Source organism: Pseudorca crassidens, chromosome 14, assembly GCF_039906515.1.
Source record: "Pseudorca crassidens isolate mPseCra1 chromosome 14, mPseCra1.hap1, whole genome shotgun sequence".
NCBI lineage: Eukaryota > Metazoa > Chordata > Mammalia > Artiodactyla > Delphinidae > Pseudorca > Pseudorca crassidens.
In genome coordinates, this window is record NC_090309.1 from 14,976,712 (window position 1) to 14,993,715 (window position 17,004).

The window sequence follows — 17,004 nt, forward strand, 5'->3', positions numbered from 1 at the left end:
GGGAGACTTCATCTATTAAGCGGCATAATGACAAATAGTTGTGAAGGCTGAACGAAGTCACGTTTACAGCACTGAGTACATAGTAAGCACTTAAGGAAGAGTAGCTGTTACAGCTTAATCCAGGCCAAAAATCCTAACAGTTGAGTGGGTTGTGAACGCTGCCTTGCTCTCGCCAAGTTTTCTGCAGAGTACTGTTGTTAGTTTCCCGAATACCCGCCCCACTTCCAGGTTCGTTTCAGAGCCGAGTCTCCCCCATGGCGGGGGTGGTGGGGGGAGGGGGAGACGACTATTGCGAGGGGCGGGCTCAGCAGCGTCCCCAGCCAGCTCGGGCCCCTCCCTCTGATTCACTCTGGGCGGCTTTTAGCCGTTCACGTCGGGGGCGGGAGCGGGGAGGGGAGGCAGGGCAGGGCAGGGCGGCAGAGACAGTGGCCGGAGCAAGTCAGCAGGGCGCAGGCAGGCAAGTAGCGCTTGGGGTCTGACCACTCGGCGCCTGGGCTCCCCCTGTAGGGGTCGGAGGGTCTCAGCTGGTCGCGGGCCCCCTCCTCTGCGCGCCCGGCTCCCCCTTCTTCTCTTAGGGGCGCAGCCGCGTGTCTAGTCAGGTCTCCTCGTTTCCCGTAAGGAAGGGCGGGAGGGGGTGAGTCAGTGCTAAAGAGATGCTTTATCTTCCTCCATTTGGGACAAATTGGGCGTACCTGCTGGGGAGACCGGAGAGGGAGGAAAAATGAGCCTGTTAAAAAACAACTTTTAGAGTCTGGTTACCAGATAATGTGATTAATAACGTTAGTTATTGTTAGAGTTCCAAGGCGCTAGAGAGTCCTAGACTCTTTTAACTGACCTGCTCTTCTGTTTCGCTGTTAGTTTGCAAACGTCTCCCCCGCCCCCCCGTACCCACCCCGTGGTGATGGGGACACCTTTTTAGCCAGGTGAGGCTCCAGTGTGGAGAGAGAGCAGTGACTCCCATTCATGCTTGTGCCCTGCGGAGTCCAGAGCCCTAGAGCCACCCGGGTTTTGCCCCAGTGCAGACCAGAGTCGACGAACCTCGCTGGGGCGGGGTGGGGCAGGGCGAGGGCGGGGCGCGGAGAGATGATCTGGGGTTTAACTTTCCATCCCTTCCCTCTGCTAAACCGTGAAGGGAGAGGGAATTCAGGCATTGCTTCGGGAGGTGCTGGGGTCCCATGGTAAATTCAGTGTTGGCAAGAGAAATCCATCTAGGTTTATTGAGCGTCTATAATTTGCTCATTAATTATACCATTTCATTTAATCTTCACTTTTGTCTTCATGCCCCTTTTACAGTTAGGGCACAGGGAGGCTCCAGGAAGTTAAGTCACTTGCAGGAGGAAGCAGAGCCAGTAAGTAGCCAAACTGTCCAACTCTTTCCATTCTGCCACGTTATCTGCCCAACCAATGGCTCTCGTGAGGACAAGACCCTCTTTTTAAGGCCATGGAGACACTCAGGTGCCAGCTAGCGTTTGTGTTCTTTGAAGAAGACATTCAACTTATCTTGTTCTGGTCCAGAAGTTCTAACACATGCATTGATTCGGTTCCACTGCTGCCCCCTGGGTGGGGCCTGACCCTGAAGGCTGAGCCTTGTCTCTAACTAGCCTGTTGATCAACCCTGGGCCAGGCCTGGCCTGTGTCCAGAACAGGTGGGACAGATTTCTGGACTCCGCTGCATCCTCTTGCACGGATTCCACAGGGCGTGGAAGCTTCCCGGGCTCTGTCTCGTGCTCCCTGTGTAATCACAGGCAAGTCACTTGTGCTCTCAGGGCCTCCATATTCTCCTCTAGAAAGCGGACAAACGAGTTGGACCAGACTAGCTCCAGGGCCTTACGACGTGATGGAGGCAAGATGGCCCCTGGGTTGAGCCAGAACCAGGCTTATTTTTATTGCTGTCCCTCAGAGCACCCTGGGCCGAGACTGTGTGACAGTCAACATCTGGTGAGTGAGAAGCTGAGCAAGGGTAGATTTGAGAGGCATCCAGCATGCGGGACACAGCAAAGAGTGTTTTCCCGGCCTCAGCCACTCCCCGGGAACAGAACTTTAACAACGGCAACAAAAAAAATCAAATGTATGCATTCAGGCGAGGAGAAAGGCAAGTCGAGAAGGAGGAAAAAGTGGTTCAGAGCCAGTGACCCTACCCAGGAAATGTGACTAACCCAGCAGAGGCTGGGGCCAGGCAGACGTGCCTGCCTCAGGCCGGCGAGCGGGGAATGTAGGCAGTCTTGGCTTTCCTGTGGTTTCCCTCGCAGGTCCCAGACTCAGAGCTGCCAGCCCTGGCTTGCAGCCGGTGGAGGCCACTGTGATGGGCCTCCAAGCTGGCGTCGCCTCCACCTCCCTATGGGGGTGTCTGAGGAGCCAGCCTGGCCGCACTCCCTGCTAGTCCCCTATGTCGATCTCCTCCGTCAGGGACTGCCTGCCCGCCCAGCACAGTCTACCCTTTCCTGCCCTCGGCACCAGCTGGGGAAGGAGCCCAGGGGTGGGGTCGATGGGTGGGAATATCAGGAGATAGCAGAGGGAAGGGAGAGGCTGTGGTGTGTGTGTGTGGGGGGGGGCTGGCTGGAAGGAAGCAGAGCCTGAAAAGCAGAAGTGGGAGGAAGCAGAGCTGCGCGCAGAGGTGAAAGTGGAGGGAGGCTCGGCGGGGGATGGGCTGGCCGGGACTCTCGTAGGTGGGCAGGCGAGGGCAGAAACAGAGGCTCACGTTTCTGGAAGCCGCTTTGTCCAGGACTGGTGTACCCCACCTGCCGTCCTTTCCAGTCACTGGAGCCTCAACTGCCCGGGCATACGGGTAAGGAACTCCTGGGCCGGGGCTTGTCCTGGCTTGTGGTGCCCAACCTCCTGACAGAGGCCACCGCACTGAGTGACCAGACACCTGAAGGTCCTCAGCCAGCCTGGAGGTGCATTCAGATTTGAGGATACTTGTTCCTAAGACAGGATGGTGGCGTGATGGTAGATAGGTGGGCTGGAATGGCTGGGGTGGGGGTGGGCAGGCCTCACATTTGAATTTAAACTGTGTGGCACGGTCCGTTTTTTTTTTCTGACCAGGATCGAAGCCGTGCCCTGTGCAGTGGAAGCGTGGAGTCTTAACCACTGGTGGCACGGTCCATTATTTTGCAAATTCAAGAAGACCCCAGCCCACGGTCCAGCCAGCTGCCTGGGGTAGGGTAGGGGTGGGTGCGGGAGCGAAGGTGGAGCCAGGAAAGGGTAGGAGTCCTGCTTGGTGTCAAGGGAGAGAACACTGGCCGAAGAGCTTCCAGGCAAGGCCTCTGGACCCAGCAGCTCCTGCAGATGTCCGGGTTCCAGGCTGGGAGGAGCTGGTGTCATTTCAAGTGCTGACACTCACCCCTATCTCTTTCTAGGGGAGAAGGGTAGGGGTTGTTGCATTTCACACCTAAGGGCAAACCGGGACTGTGCGGTGAAGGGACCTGTTGGGAATCAGTGGACTCGGGATCTGAGGAAGGCACAGATAGCGGGGAGGACCTGTCATTCTGACAGCTGGCAAGCACTGCCGCAAAGGTCTGCATAACTGACCCCCCCACTTCACAGTGTGTCCTCAAAGCCCGGCTCCTTCCTGAGTCAGGACCTTGGGACAGCCAGCAGGGCAAACATCCTGCCCCTACCCCTAGCCTCTGCTTTCTGCCTCCAGGGCTGCTCCTGCCTGTTGATTTTCCTGTGCTATCTTTTTTTTTTTAATTTATTTATTTATATTTATTATTTTCTTGGCTGCATTGGGTCTTCGTTGCAGCACACAGGCTTTCTCTCGTTGCGGTGAGCAGGGCTACTCTTCGTTGCGGTGGACAGGCTTCTCATTGCGGTGGCTTCTCTTGTTGCGGAGCACGGGCTCTAGGCGCGCAGGCTTCAGAAGTTGTGGCATGTGGGCTCAGTAGTTGTGGCTCGCAGGCTCTAGAGCTCAGGCTCAGTAGTTGTGGTGCACTGGCTTAGCGGCTCCACGGCATGTGGGATCTTCCTGGGCCAGGGCTCGAACCCGTGTCCCCTGCGCTGGCAGGTGGATTCTTAACCACTGCGCCACCAGGGAAGCCCTCCTGTGCTACCTCTTAGCCTCCATCTGGTCTAATAACTGGAGAAAGTCCAGTTAATCAAATACATTCTCTGAGCGCCTGCAGGGTTCCAGGCACAGTGTAAGGTTCCAGCTCGATCCAAAAGGGCAAAATATGCCTCCTCCTCAAAAGGCCTTTATAGTCTAGTTGGGGAGATGGCCAGGCCCATAACCCAGCACACTGTGGCAGAGTGGGAAAACGTAAAGGCTTTAACGTAAGAGGGACAGAAGCAGCTGCCTTTTGAGGTGGTGAGTTCCCCATCACTGGAAGTGGTGGAGAAGAGGATGGTGAGGGATGTAGGGGTTGGGAGGCAGATGTGGAAGAGGATTAACTAGGTAATAAGCCTCCTTCTAATGCCAGCATCTGTGATTCTGTGACATTCCCCACGTAGGGTAGGTTGGCTGCGGTCCCTTGCATGTGATGGCTTCCTGCTTCTCCACCCCCATCAGCTAGCCCTTGAGACTCGCATGGGTTGTTCTTTATTTCTGTGCCCTTCCGCCCTCATTTTGCCCAGTGCCAAGCTCCCAATATAGACCCTGAATGGAATTGAATAGACCCTGTTGTGGGCTGCTTAAGGAATGCAGGAGTACCGGGCATGTCCCCTGCTCTGGTTGAGCGGTCAGGTCATGCTCCAAGACAGCCTGTAAGCAGGAAATGAAGGGTGTGCTCCTAGGTGAGAGGGCTGGGAGAACTCCCAGAGAAGGCCGAGGCCACCCAGTGTCCTAGAAGCCTCCTCAGATGGCTGCGGCTTGCAATGGGCCCAGAGGGGTGGTGGGGCTTGGATGGATGTGAGGTGGAGCTTCACACTGAGGAAGCTGAGGAGCTGTGGGCTTGGGCAGAGGAGCTGGAGGGAGAGGAGTGACAGGCCGATGGCAGTGGGCGCTTGCGGGGCAGAGCTGTGAGCAGAAGGCTGGTGGGCATCTTTACAGTCATCTGGAACTTCTCCAACACTGACATCCGGGCTCTACCCTGGAGGGTCTGGTTTTTATTTTTAAAGAATCAATTTTATTATTTATTTTTGGCTGCGTTGGGTCTTCGTTGCTGCGCGCGGGCTTTTCTCTAGTTGCGGCGAGCGGGGGCCGCTCTTTGTTGCGGTGCGCGGGCTTCTCACTGCGGTGGCTTCTCTTGTTGCGGAGCACGGGCTTTAGGCACGCGGGCTTCAGTAGTTGAGGCACGCGGTCTCAGTAGTTGTGGCGCACGGGCTTAGTTGCTCCACGGCCTGTGGGATCTTCCCGGACCAGGACTCGAACCCGTGTCCCCTGCATTGGCAGGCGGATTCTTAACCACTGCGCCACCAGGGAAGCCCCGAGAGTCTGGTTTTAACTGGCCTTGGCGTTGGGATTTTTTTAAAGCCCCCAGATGACTCTGATATGCAGGCAGGTGTGAGATGCTGGTCTGGACAGTTAACTGGCAGCATAAGAACCACCTAGAACATAGTTCAAAATGCAGATGCCCATCCTCACTCCAGACCCGTGGAATCAAAATCTTCAGGCTTGGGCCTCGATGTTTTTATAAGATCCCAAGGTAATTCTAACCAGCGGCCGGGCTGGAAAGCCAAAGTGATGAGGGCCAGGCCGCCAACCCCTCTCACCTAAACACTGCACTGGTTCTTGGAGGCCTGTAGCCCCGCAAGTGGGCTGCCTGCTTTTGAGTTATGGCCTGAGCTCTCAGGTCGGGACACAGAACAAAAAAATATGGGAATCCTCTGGCAGTCCAGTGGTTAGGACGCCACGCTTCCACTGCAGGGGCGCGGTTCGATCGGTGGATGGGGAACTAAGATCCTGCATGCCGTGTGACACGGCAAAAAAAAAAAAAAACGGTAGACAGCTGACAGTTGGCCCACTTGTTCACGCCATCTCTGTCCACGAGCTCTCCTCACTGGCTTGGTCTTGGGGGTGGCCACGTCACCACTTCAGGCCTGAGTCGCAGGCTGAGCTGTCCGTTACAGGGGATGTGGGCACAGCATGTGACCCTATGTGGGATGGAGAACCATTAAAGTTTCCCTCCTCCAAGCCTCCGCCTCGCTGCCTCCCCTCTACCTTGGGGAAGTGTGGTTCCAAAAAATGCCTTCAGCTATGTTTTAAGTTAGGAAGGAAAAGGAAAGTCAGTTTCACCTGGTATTTTACACCCATGGCCACTGCTCCTGTTTCCCCCTCTGTTTCCTACTCAGACTCAACATCCTCTGCTCTCCCGTCCATCCCCCAAAGATCGCCCTTTGCCCTTCCTGCTTCCCCAACCCCCAAGAGTCTCCTAATGGTGCCTTTTAACCCTGAAGTTCCCCAGGTCCTTCCCTTGCACCACTGGGGCTCCCTGTTAGCGGCACAGCATGAACTGGGTGGCAGTGCTTGCTGGTGTGGGCTCTGCATTTGCAGCCAAAGAAAAAAACTCTCTAGTCATGGGAACGTAGGAAAGAGAGTGAGTGAAGCTATGGCTACTACACCTGTGAAATTTTTTAAAAGATAGTATTTTTTTAAAATGCTTGCCTTTAGCACTTTGTTTTTTCCCTGAATAACTTCTGTCTAAAAAAGGTTGCTCTTACTGACCTACAGAATAAAGATGATATTCATCATCCTGGCATTTGAGGGGAGCTGGGCATACAGAAGTGATACCTGAGACACAGACGTAGAGAACAAACGTAGGGACACCAAGGGGGAAGGGGGGGTGAGATGAATTGGGAGATGGACGTATATACACTATTGATACTATGTATAAAATAACTAATGAGAACCTACTGTAGAGCACAGGGAACCCTGCTCAATGCTCTGTGGTAACGTAAACGGGAAGGAAATCCAAGAAAGAGGGGATATGTGTATACGAATAGCTGATTTCACTTTGCTGTACAGTAGTTACTAACACAACATTGTAAAGCAACTATGTGCCAGTACGAATTAATCAAAAAAAAAAAAAAGAAGTGATAGCTGATGCCTGGGAACGGGGGGCGGGGGTGGAAATTCCCTAGGGAGGGAGTTTAGTATTAGAGAAGGCACTTAGTCTAATGATAGCTGTAGCTTTTTTGGTTTTTCTGAGATTTTTTTGTTTGCTTTTGGTAGATGCCTTTTATCAGGTTAAGGAAGTTCCCTTCTATTCCTAGTTTGCTAAAAGCTTTTTTTTTTTTTAATCAAAAATGGATATAGAATTTTTCTAAATAATTTTTCTGTATCTACTGAGATGATTTTATGTTTGTTCATATGGCTTGATAATAGGGTGGATTACATTGATTTTCAGATGTTAAACCAACTTTGCATTCCTGGAGTAAACCCTGTTTAGTCATGATGTTTTATCTTTTTATATATTTCTGAACTCCATATGCTAAAATTTTGTTAATATTTTTTTCCTGTGTTCATGAGGGATCTTGGTCTAATTTTCTTTTCTATAATATATTTATCTGGTTTTGTTATATCAGGAAAATGGTGGCAGCATGGGATGAGTTGGGAAGTGCTCTCTTGTTTTCTAGAAGAGTTTGTGTAGAATTGGTATTATGCCTTCCTTAAGTTTTTGGTAGAATTTATCTGGACTTGGAATTGTTTGGAGGCGGGGGAGTTTTTAAGTACAATTTCAATTTCTTTAATAGATATTAGATGGTCATCTCTTTTGTTTCTGTATTGGAAATTTGCATCTTTTCTTAATCAGTTTGTCTAAAGGGTCATCAATTTTATTGATTTGTCCAAAAACCAGCTTCACTGATTTTCTCTGTTGTTTTGGTTTTTGGTTTATTGATTTTAAGTCATTGACTTTAGACTTTTCAAATATAAGCAGTTATTGCTTAGAGAGATGTATCCCAGCCTCATGCAATGCCCAGAGTTAGGAGTCTGGAAGCAGGAGAGGTCACAGCAAGGGGAAGACACTGGCCCAGGGCCAGAGACTCCTAGTGCTTTTTACTAGTCACTGCATGATTTGGGACTTAGACTCTCTGAGCCTGAGTTTCTTTGCCCGCATAATGGAGCCAGGGGTAACCTCCTCTTGAGCTCTTGGAGATGAATTAGTTGAGTATGAAAGTTGGCCACCCGGAAGGACCTCCCCAGACCAGTGTGAAGGCTGGTTGTCATGGGGCTTCCCTGGTGGCGCAGTGGTTGAGAGTCCGCCTGCCGATGCGGGGGACACGGGTTCGTGCCCCGGTCCGGGAAGATCCCACATGCCGCGGAGCGGCTGGGCCTGTGAGCCATGGCCGCTGAGCCTGTGCGTCCGGAGCCTGTGCTCCGCCAACGGGAGAGGCCACAACAGTGAGAGGCCCGTGTACCGCAAAAAAAAAAAAAGAAAGGCTGGTTGTCATGACATTTGTAATAATAATGGCTTCTTCTGTCTTTCCAGATCCGGTGACAGCATGTACTCACCCATCCCCCAGAGGTAGGCTATGCACCCCGTTCCCTTCACCCCTCCCCTCTTCTCTTCCGAGGGCTGCCCCTCCTCACCCCCACACCGCAGTCCCCAGGCCTGCCCAGGTCTCTCTGCTCGTCTCCTCCACCACTTGTGGGCCTCGGCCACCACCAACCCTCCCCCCTCCCGCAGTGGCTCTCCGTTCCCAGCCTCGGTGCAGGATCCCGGCCTGCACGTATGGCGGGTGGAGAAGCTGAAGCCGGTGCCCGTGGCCCCTGAGAACCAGGGTATCTTCTTCTCGGGAGACTCCTACCTAGTGCTGCACAATGGCCCGGAAGAACTCTCCCACCTGCACCTGTGGATAGGTAAGTAAGAGAGGGCTGGGAGGACTGGTGGGGGGACTGGCCCGGGCAGGGGTCGGGGCTGGCAAGGGTCTCACGGGCTGTGCCCTGCCACCTCCCACTCGCCCCAGGCCAGCAGTCATCCCGGGATGAGCAGGGGGCCTGCGCCGTGCTGGCCGTGCACCTCAACACCCTGCTTGGGGAGCGGCCTGTGCAGCACCGAGAGGTACAGGGTAATGAGTCCGACCTCTTCATGAGCTACTTCCCACGTGGCCTCAAGTACCAGGTTAGAGCCCACCTCCCGTACCCCAACCTGCGGCTGCTCTCAGAGTCGGGACCCCTTCCAGCTGGTCCTTACCTTGCAAAAGTCCCAGACCCACACGGGGCTGGGTCCTCCCCACCTTTCTGCCTGCCTCCCAGTGGGATGGGGTGTGGAGTGCTCGGGCCTCCATTCAGGCTGGCCATCTGGGCTGCAGGAAGGCGGTGTGGAGTCAGCATTTCACAAGACGTCGCCAGGGGCCACCCCAGCTGCCATCAGGAAACTCTACCAGGTGAAGGGCAAGAAGAACATCCGTGCCACCGAGCGGGCACTGAGCTGGGACAGCTTCAACACAGGGGACTGTTTCATCCTGGACCTGGGCCAGGTGGGTAGGCAGGGTTGACTAAGCACCCACCTGTGTTGGCACTGTGTGTGTGTGTGTGCGTGTGTGTGTGTGCGCGCGCGCGCGCGCGTGTGTGTGTGTGCGCGTGTGTGTTTTGGCCGTGTCTTGAGGCTTCTGGGATCTTAGTTCCCCAACCAGGATTGAACCTGGGGCCACAGCAGTGAAAGCGCTGAGTCCTAACCACTGGACCCCCAGGGAACTCCCTGGCATTGTGGGGTTTTTTTTTTAGGCAGAGGTCTTCTTAGAAGCCCATATGATTTAAATTTATTTATTTATTTATTTATGGCTGTGTTGGGTCTTCGTTTCTGTGCGAGGGCTTTCTCTAGTTGCGGCGAGCGGGGGCCACTCTTCATCGCCGTGCACGGGCCTCTCACTGTCATGGCCTCTCTTGTTGTGGAGCACAGGCTCCAGACGTGCAGGCTCAGTAGTTGTGGCTCACGGGCCTAGCTGCTGCACTGCATGTGGGATCCTCCCAGACCAGGGCTTGAACCCGTGTTCCCTGTATTGGCAGGCAGATTCTCAACCACTGTGCCACCAGGGAAGCCCCAGCATTGTGTTTTAAAAGGTCAGGGACCAGGAGGCCAGGGCAAAGGGAGAGGGGCTGAGAAGCTATAAGCCCATTCCAAGTGGGGTCACTGCAGCCATTACAAGACATCCCTGTATTTCTTAGGACAGAAACCTCCCTCTGCTGTCTGGCCATCGCCTCTAACACTGGAGCCTACTCTCTCCTACTCCTGGAGCCTTGTAGCTCCGAGTTAAGCCGCCTCCCAGCCCATGCGTTAATCACTTCGCTCATCCCTTCCCTCCGTGAATCTATGTGTCTGCTCTGAGCCAGCACGGGGACCACAAATTGCTCACCCAGGGCAGGCAGCCAAGACGGGCCTGTCACTGGCTGTAACCCATGGCAGGAGATGATGAGGGCCCTCTTAGGGGCAGTGGCCTGTGCTGGGGGATCTGGGGGCAGGGAGAGGCCTTCTAGCCCAAGCCCAAGCCGTTGTCCCAGGGAGGCGCCATTTGACTGGACCCTCACGGAGGGGAAATGCCCTTCCAGGCGAAGATGATGGGTAAGCCGAGGCACTGAGACAGATAAGGGTGCAGACATGCATGTGGACAGCAGGGAAGGATGTAGCCTGACCGGGACCCAGGGTGGGAACAGGAGCGGCGGGAGTGGAAATTGCTAAGGAGCTGAGATCCAGGGCGGGAGGAGATTGATTCTCTGAGGGTCTGGACCGCATCTGTCGTGCTAAAGATTTGGGACAGGAAGAGCAACCCAGATGCTCTTTGGAAGGAGGACTGGAAGCAGTGAGATATAGAGGCAGGGGACCCGCTCAGGAGGGGTGATGAGGGCCGTGCCTGGCGGGGGTGCAGAGGTGTGTGAGATACTGGGCCCAGGGATGTCATTCACCCATTCATTCATTCAATAAGTGTTTATTGTAGGCCTAAAGATGTGCCCATTTCTGTTTTGGCACTGGGCATACAGCAGTGGGCCAAGCCAAACAAAACAAAACACTCATGCCCTAAGGAGGCTTACTTTCTAGTCAGGGAAGATAGATTATAAACAAGATAAAGATGTTTCAATATATGACCCAAGTAATGTGGAGAAAGATGCGGGGCAGAGAATCGCTCTTGCCAAAGACTGTCATTCCCGTGCCCGGAGAGGCCTTGGTTCCCCTCTGCCTTCCTTTTTTTTTTTTTTTTGTGGTACGCGGACCTCTCACCGTTGTGGCCTCTCCCGTTGCGGAGCACAGGCTCCGGACGCGCAGGCCCAGCGGCCATGGCTCACGGGCCCAGCCGCTCCGCGGCATGTGGGATCTTCCCGGACCGGGGCACGAACCCGTGTCCCCTGCATTGGCAGGCGGACTCTCAACCACTGCGCCACCAGGGAAGCCCCCCCTCTGCCTTCTTGATTGTCTTCGATCGTCTTGCCTCAGAGGGCAGTTCTGCGGACCCTGTGAAGGGCAGGATGCAGGCAGTTGGCTCTAACCCGTGCCTCCCCACTTCCCTCCAGAACATCTTCACCTGGTGTGGTGCAAAGTCCAACATCCTGGAGCGTAACAAGGCACGGGACCTGGCGCTGGCCATTCGGGACAGCGAGCGGCAGGGCAAGGCCCAGGTGGAGATCGTCACCGATGGAGAGGAGCCTGTCGACATGATCCAGGTTGAGAGATGTGGGGAGGGTAGCTCTGCTTGGAAGCCACCGAGAGGGGCAGTGATCAGCTGGGGGCACGAGGGTGATGGGTGGAGGGCTGTGAGGGCATCTGCGGTGCTGCTCAGGGCTTGGCTAACTCATCGGGTGCCTTGGTGGGATTCAGAGTCAAGTACCCCTCGGGACGGAGGGACTGGTGGCCAGGCAGGAGGACCTAGCCCTCCCGACCTCTGCCCGGCGCTCTTGTGCAGACAGAGTTTGTCCCACTGGGGCGGTGGCCCTGGCTGTGATGGGTTGGGAAGGTCCAGGCTGGGTGCCCAGGAATCCTTGGAAACGTGGCCTGCCCTGACCCCTGCAGGTCCTGGGCCCCAAGCCCGCTCTGAAGGAGGGCAACCCTGAGGAAGACCTCACAGCTGACCAGACAAACGCCCAGGCTGCGGCTCTGTATAAGGTGGGCGCCCCGGGCCTGCCCTAGGACCAGGCGGGGTACGAGCCTGGGTGCTTGTGGGGCTGAAAGGAGGGGAGGCAGCAGTGGGAGGCTGGGCCAGGCACCAGGGTGGTTTATCCAGGGCTTGGAGCGAGGGTAGGATGGGAAGTGAACGGATGCTGGAGGAGATGAATGCCACTTCGCTTCCGGCCCGCTCTTGGAGAAGGAGGTTTGAAACAAGCCCATGCTGAGCTTTACTTTGTGGGATTCTTTACCTTCGCTCGTAATTGGGAGTCTACTTAACTTCCATGAATTCTGGGGCACTGTGAGGCGGTGGTTGCGCCTGAAGTAGGGCTGGGGGTCGCCCAGGATTTGCCTGTCGTGTTTCCTCCACCTCCGGTCTGCTGCGTGGCCTGGGGCAGTGGGTGGAGCCGCAGCGGGGAGGAGGTGACACGGCACTGCCCATCCTCCCCCAGGTCTCTGATGCCACTGGACAGATGAGCCTGACCAAGGTGGCCGACTCCAGCCCCTTTGCCCTCGAGATGCTGATACCCGACGACTGCTTTGTGCTGGACAACGGGCTCTGCAGCAAGATCTACATCTGGAAGGGTACGTGTGGCTTCTGCAGCCCAGCCTGAGACCCCTGCAGCCGCTGACCGGGCAAGGCTTCCCGCGGGAGGGCTCAGCCGACCCAGAGACGGCTGACTCAGGGAGCCTCCGCGGCTGTGGGTTTTCTCAGGGTTTCCTGCGCCCAGCCCAGGCAAGGGTTCTGCACTTTTAGCCTGCCTCCGAATCACCTGAGGGCCTGTTAACACCCATAGCTGGAAGCCACCCCTGAGATTCTGATGCAGGAGGTCTGTACCAGAGCCTGAGAATTCGCACGTCTAACCAGCTCCCAGGCCTTGCTGCTGGTCCAGGACTGCGCGTTGAGGGCCACTGTCACAGAGCTCTCCTAGGCCTTTGGCTGCTGGGACCCCAGATCCTGCCATTCTGCCTTGGGGTGTGAGAGATCGATTTTAGATATGAAATCCCACCTTATGCAGTGGGTAGAGAACTGGTAGAACTTGTTTTTCCAAGAGATTGGGTTGGCTGGGAATGAAATACTGTTGTGTGGAAGCCTGTTTGCTAGATCCAACTCTGAAAATGTAACAAACCTCTGAGTCTCTGAGCGGTACCGGGAGCCTCCTCACTTCTCTGTGCTTGTCTTTTTTCTTGAACGTGTCTCACCTCCCTGCCCACACTATAAAGCTCTTGAAAGCAGGAACCATATGGTCTCGAGTGTCCTGACGAGATAGCATGTGCTCAAGAAATATTTGTGGGGTCAACCAAGGCCAAGAGAAGTTCCCAGCCAGGAGGATGGAGAAACGTTAGGTGTTCTAACTTCGCAGCTACAAGGCAGGAACACTCTTGCCTCAGGGAAGGGGCAGGAGTGGCAGGCAGTAGGGCAGCTTTCTAAGAAGTAAGGCGGTCGGGTGGGGGAGCATTGTGCTTCTGGGGCTGACTTTTCCTTCCTGCCTCTGGGTACCTTCCCACAGACCCAATGGGGTGGGCGTGGTGCTCCCAGATGCCCACGGAAGTGTATTTAACCCCAAGCAAAGAACCAAGACACCGGGACTTCCCTGGTGGTCCGGTGGCTAAGGCTCCGCGCTCCCAATGCAGGGGACCCAGGTTCGCTCCTTGGGCAGGGAACTAGATCCCGCACGCGCAACTACAGAGCCCGCACGCAGCAACGAAGATATCCAGCCAAACAAATGCATATTTAAAAAAAAAAAAAAAGAACCAAGAAACCAGTGGAGAAACAGGAAACTTGGGAGCAAGGAAGAGAAGTATTTCGTAATCACAAAGGAAGGATACAGCACATTAATTTCAGACACGTTGTCGCTAACTAGATTTTCATAGCCTGGCTGGAGAGCCAGCCACAGTTCACAACATTGTCTCTTTGGAAAAGCACCTCCAGCTGGAGCGCAGTTTGGTTAAAGGGACTGCCTGCAGGCAGGAAGGGAGGACGCTGCTCTCCCTTTTTATCGGCTCTTAGTTGGCATAACTATTAGGCCGATGTTGGCATCTGGCTTTGTGGGAGTAAGATTACAGTCAATCACATCCTTTTTTTTGTCCAGTTGCATTTTGCAAAACAACAGTTGATAACAGTGCAGTTGACAGACTCAAAAGGCGAGGGGCCCTGGAGTGGGAGAGAGGGGCCTGAGAGTCTGATGCCTGGGAAACATTAGTTCTCCCTGAATATCCCTAGGGCCCTGGCCCTAGCAGAAGGCTTTGATGATTGGAGCGGGCAGAGGGCAGTTTTCATCTGGAGCTGCCAGGTTGGGAGGGGCTAACCTCCCCCCTCCAAAGAGCCCCCTGAATGTTCTTAGTGCCTCCTGGTCCATTTATTTTAAAAGGAGCCAGCTATTCTCTGAACCCCCTTAAGTCTCCTTGAGAGAAGTGGGGTGTGGGCTAGAGAGGGTACCTTCTCTTTTACAAAATCTCCTCCTGGGAATTCACTGGTGGTCCCGTGGTTAGGATTCTGGGCTTTCACTGCTGGGGGCCCTAGTTCGATCCCTGGCCGGGGAACTTAAGATCCTGCAAGCCTTGCGGAGCGGCCAAGAAATAAAAAAAGGTCTCCTCCCTACGATCCAGGGCGCAAAGCTAACGAGAAGGAACGGCAGGCGGCCCTGCAAGTGGCTGAGGACTTCATCGCCCGCATGCGGTATGCCCCAAACACTCAGGTGAGGAGCCTCCCTTCCCCCCAACGCCCTCCTCCTGGGGCTCTTCCCTGGCCTCCTGCCTCTCAGACTGGACAAGAAGGACGGGAAAGCCTGGGGCACAGTCAGAAGCAGTCAGGCCTCCCTCCCAGACCCACCCAGTGGGAAAGCCCTTCTCAATCCTTCCAAGCTTTACATACATGATATTTTCTAAGAGGGTGTTTGGGCAATGCTCCCCTGGGAGCCCAGCAAGTCAGGTGCACCTCTGGGGCTTGTGCATCTCCTCTGGGCCGAGGTCCCTAGCTGGTTCTGCCCCTGCTCATCCCAGCACGGCGACACCACAGGTCAACCTGATGGGACCTGATAAGGCTCATGTATAATTGGTGCCTCTGTGAAACCGCACCTGAGTCCTCGAAGCAATCTGTTTTCTCAGCCCGCGTCCCTGTAATCTTTCTCGTCTCCTGGCTTATCTGGGGAAGCTTCCCTGGCCTGGATGGCATATGGACTTGGGCCTGGTGCCCATCACCCTCCTCCCTGGCTCCGGCCCTCCCCGGCAGAGGCAGAGGTGGCAACCTTGTGAGCCCGACTCCTCCCCTGCTGATCCCACAGGTGGAGATCCTGCCTCAGGGCCGCGAGAGTCCCATCTTCAAGCAATTCTTCAAGGACTGGAAATGAGGGCGGGCGTCTCCCTGCCCCCACCTGCTGCCCGCTTGCTTCTCCTCCAGCTTCCTGGTCAGTGCCGAGGTGCCCCCGCGGATGATCAATAAAGGAGACCAGTGCCCTCTGCCTGCACTGCCTGCCTTGGGCTAATTCTTCCCGCTCCACCTAGTCATGCTGGGCGGAGTAGGGCCCAGGGGACAATTCCACCACCCGTGAGAGGCCAGAGCTGGCTTTGCGTGACGAGGCAGAGGGGCCAGGAGTCCCAGTGGGCCTGGCAGGCACTGCTGTGAACCCAATAGGGAGGTGGCACAGGGCCAGGGCTCAGGATCACTTTCCGCCCGAGGTTCGGTTCAGTCTCACATTCCCGACGGGGAGAAGGTTGTGGCGGCGGCTATGGGATTCATCTCCATTCAAGCCAGTATTTCCTCAGGGGCCCCAATAATCCGCTGCAAGGCAGCTTCCAAAGGATGTGTGCTCACCAAGCAAGAGCCCAGCTCTGCACCTCTGTGCGGGAGGCTGGCTTGTCACGTCGTTGCGTCGGGCATTCGGCTGATGAGCTCAGGGCCACGTGGGGCCGTGGGAAAAGCACCCGACTAGTGTCCGAGGGTCATGGGGTCTGGTTCTCACCTGCCTCTGTTTGAGCCTGGGCAAGTTGCTTTTCCTCCTCTGGGCCCTAGTTCATTCTCCTGTGTAACGGGGTAGTGGCTGGAAAAGCAGAGAGGCTAGGTAGCTAAATAGGCAGAGAATGGAGTAGCCCCAAAGCAGTCCCACCCTGGGGGACATGACCTGGCCGGGGTGGGGGGCGTGGTATGAGCAAGGCGGGAGCTGCGTAAGCCCAGACCAGAAGGACCGGAGTCCACGAGGCCTGGCAGGGTTGCAGCCGTCCTGACCCACTCTCACCCCGGGCCCTCCAGGCTAAGTGGCTTCTGAGCTCTGACATGCTTGATCTTCCGTCCCAAATAGAAATTCTGATCAAGTTCATCTCAGTGATTTTTGTGCTGAGAAGCATAGAGCAATCAGCTCCCCGTGCATCCCCCTGCTGTTTTCTCCACACAGAGATATCCCGGGAGTCCACTGGACAGCCTCTGCAAAGAGCGTGTTCCAGGGATGACTTTGAAAAGGGGAAAGAGCAAGGGTTGTACCAAATCCATGCTTCTGACCTTTTTAGGGTTGTGAAGCATTTTAAGTCTCTCATGAAAGGCCTTGGAAGGCCTTTCCCAAGAAAAATGCATAGATTAAGATTTTTGCATCTACTTTCGGAGCATTTAGACGTCCCCCCCAGCCAATCCATCAACAGAACTGCAACTTAATCCCTGGACTGTTATTGCGAATGTTCCCAGGTCCGAAGTTGTCCGGAGGGCATCCCACCAAGAGTGATGTGGGACAGGCTTCTGCAGAGGCCATTGGCCTCCCCTCCAGCTAGAGGCCCACGAATGCTGGTCCCGACTGTGCTGTGGGCTGAGCACTGACGGTCGAGGTCTGCTGAGCTGGCCTCAAGGTCTGAGCGAGGGAAAGGAATCTGCAGGAAAGGAACCGTTGAACTTGACATTCGGAAGTGGAGTCTGGGCTGCGTTCTAACCCCACCAGGCCCAGTAATCTTGCTGCCATCTCTGCTGGTCAGCTAAGCGCCTCGTCAGGACGAAGGAGGTAGAGGATTAGTTTAGGTCAAAGACGGCACAAGGCAAGCAGCAGGGTCCACT

At 55.2% G+C, this 17,004-nt stretch overlaps 1 protein-coding gene across 6 annotated transcripts; it reads left to right on the forward strand.

The window, feature by feature from the left end:
• The first annotated feature begins 357 nt into the window (after positions 1 to 357).
• On the forward strand, positions 358 to 15,436 carry CAPG (capping actin protein, gelsolin like). 6 transcript variants are annotated; one of them, XM_067704526.1, is made up of 12 exons: positions 364 to 461; positions 1,298 to 1,349; positions 3,357 to 3,513; positions 8,364 to 8,399; positions 8,562 to 8,734; positions 8,842 to 8,996; positions 9,187 to 9,354; positions 11,381 to 11,530; positions 11,877 to 11,969; positions 12,422 to 12,554; positions 14,580 to 14,668; positions 15,254 to 15,436. In XM_067704526.1, exons 4-12 carry the CDS (start codon positions 8,377 to 8,379, stop codon positions 15,317 to 15,319), a joined length of 1,050 nt encoding a protein of 349 aa, XP_067560627.1. In that variant the 5' UTR covers positions 364 to 461; positions 1,298 to 1,349; positions 3,357 to 3,513; positions 8,364 to 8,376; the 3' UTR covers positions 15,320 to 15,436. The 6 variants fall into 6 exon arrangements, with proteins under 6 accessions (XP_067560626.1, XP_067560632.1, XP_067560627.1 ...); XM_067704525.1 differs by lacking the exon at positions 3,357 to 3,513 and having other exon boundaries at positions 358 to 461; XM_067704531.1 differs by lacking the exons at positions 3,357 to 3,513; positions 11,877 to 11,969 and having other exon boundaries at positions 358 to 461.
• The last annotated feature ends 1,568 nt before the right edge of the window (positions 15,437 to 17,004 follow it).

Excerpts from the sequence above, each read along its gene's own strand:
- CAPG (XM_067704525.1), top strand. The coding sequence starts at position 8,377 with ATGTACTCACCCATCCCCCAGAG. Across the intron at positions 8,400-8,561 it reads TACTCACCCATCCCCCAGAG|TGGCTCTCCGTTCCCAGCCT; the intron begins GTAGGCTATGCA and ends CCCCTCCCGCAG. Across the intron at positions 12,555-14,579 it reads CAAGATCTACATCTGGAAGG|GGCGCAAAGCTAACGAGAAG; the intron begins GTACGTGTGGCT and ends CCTACGATCCAG.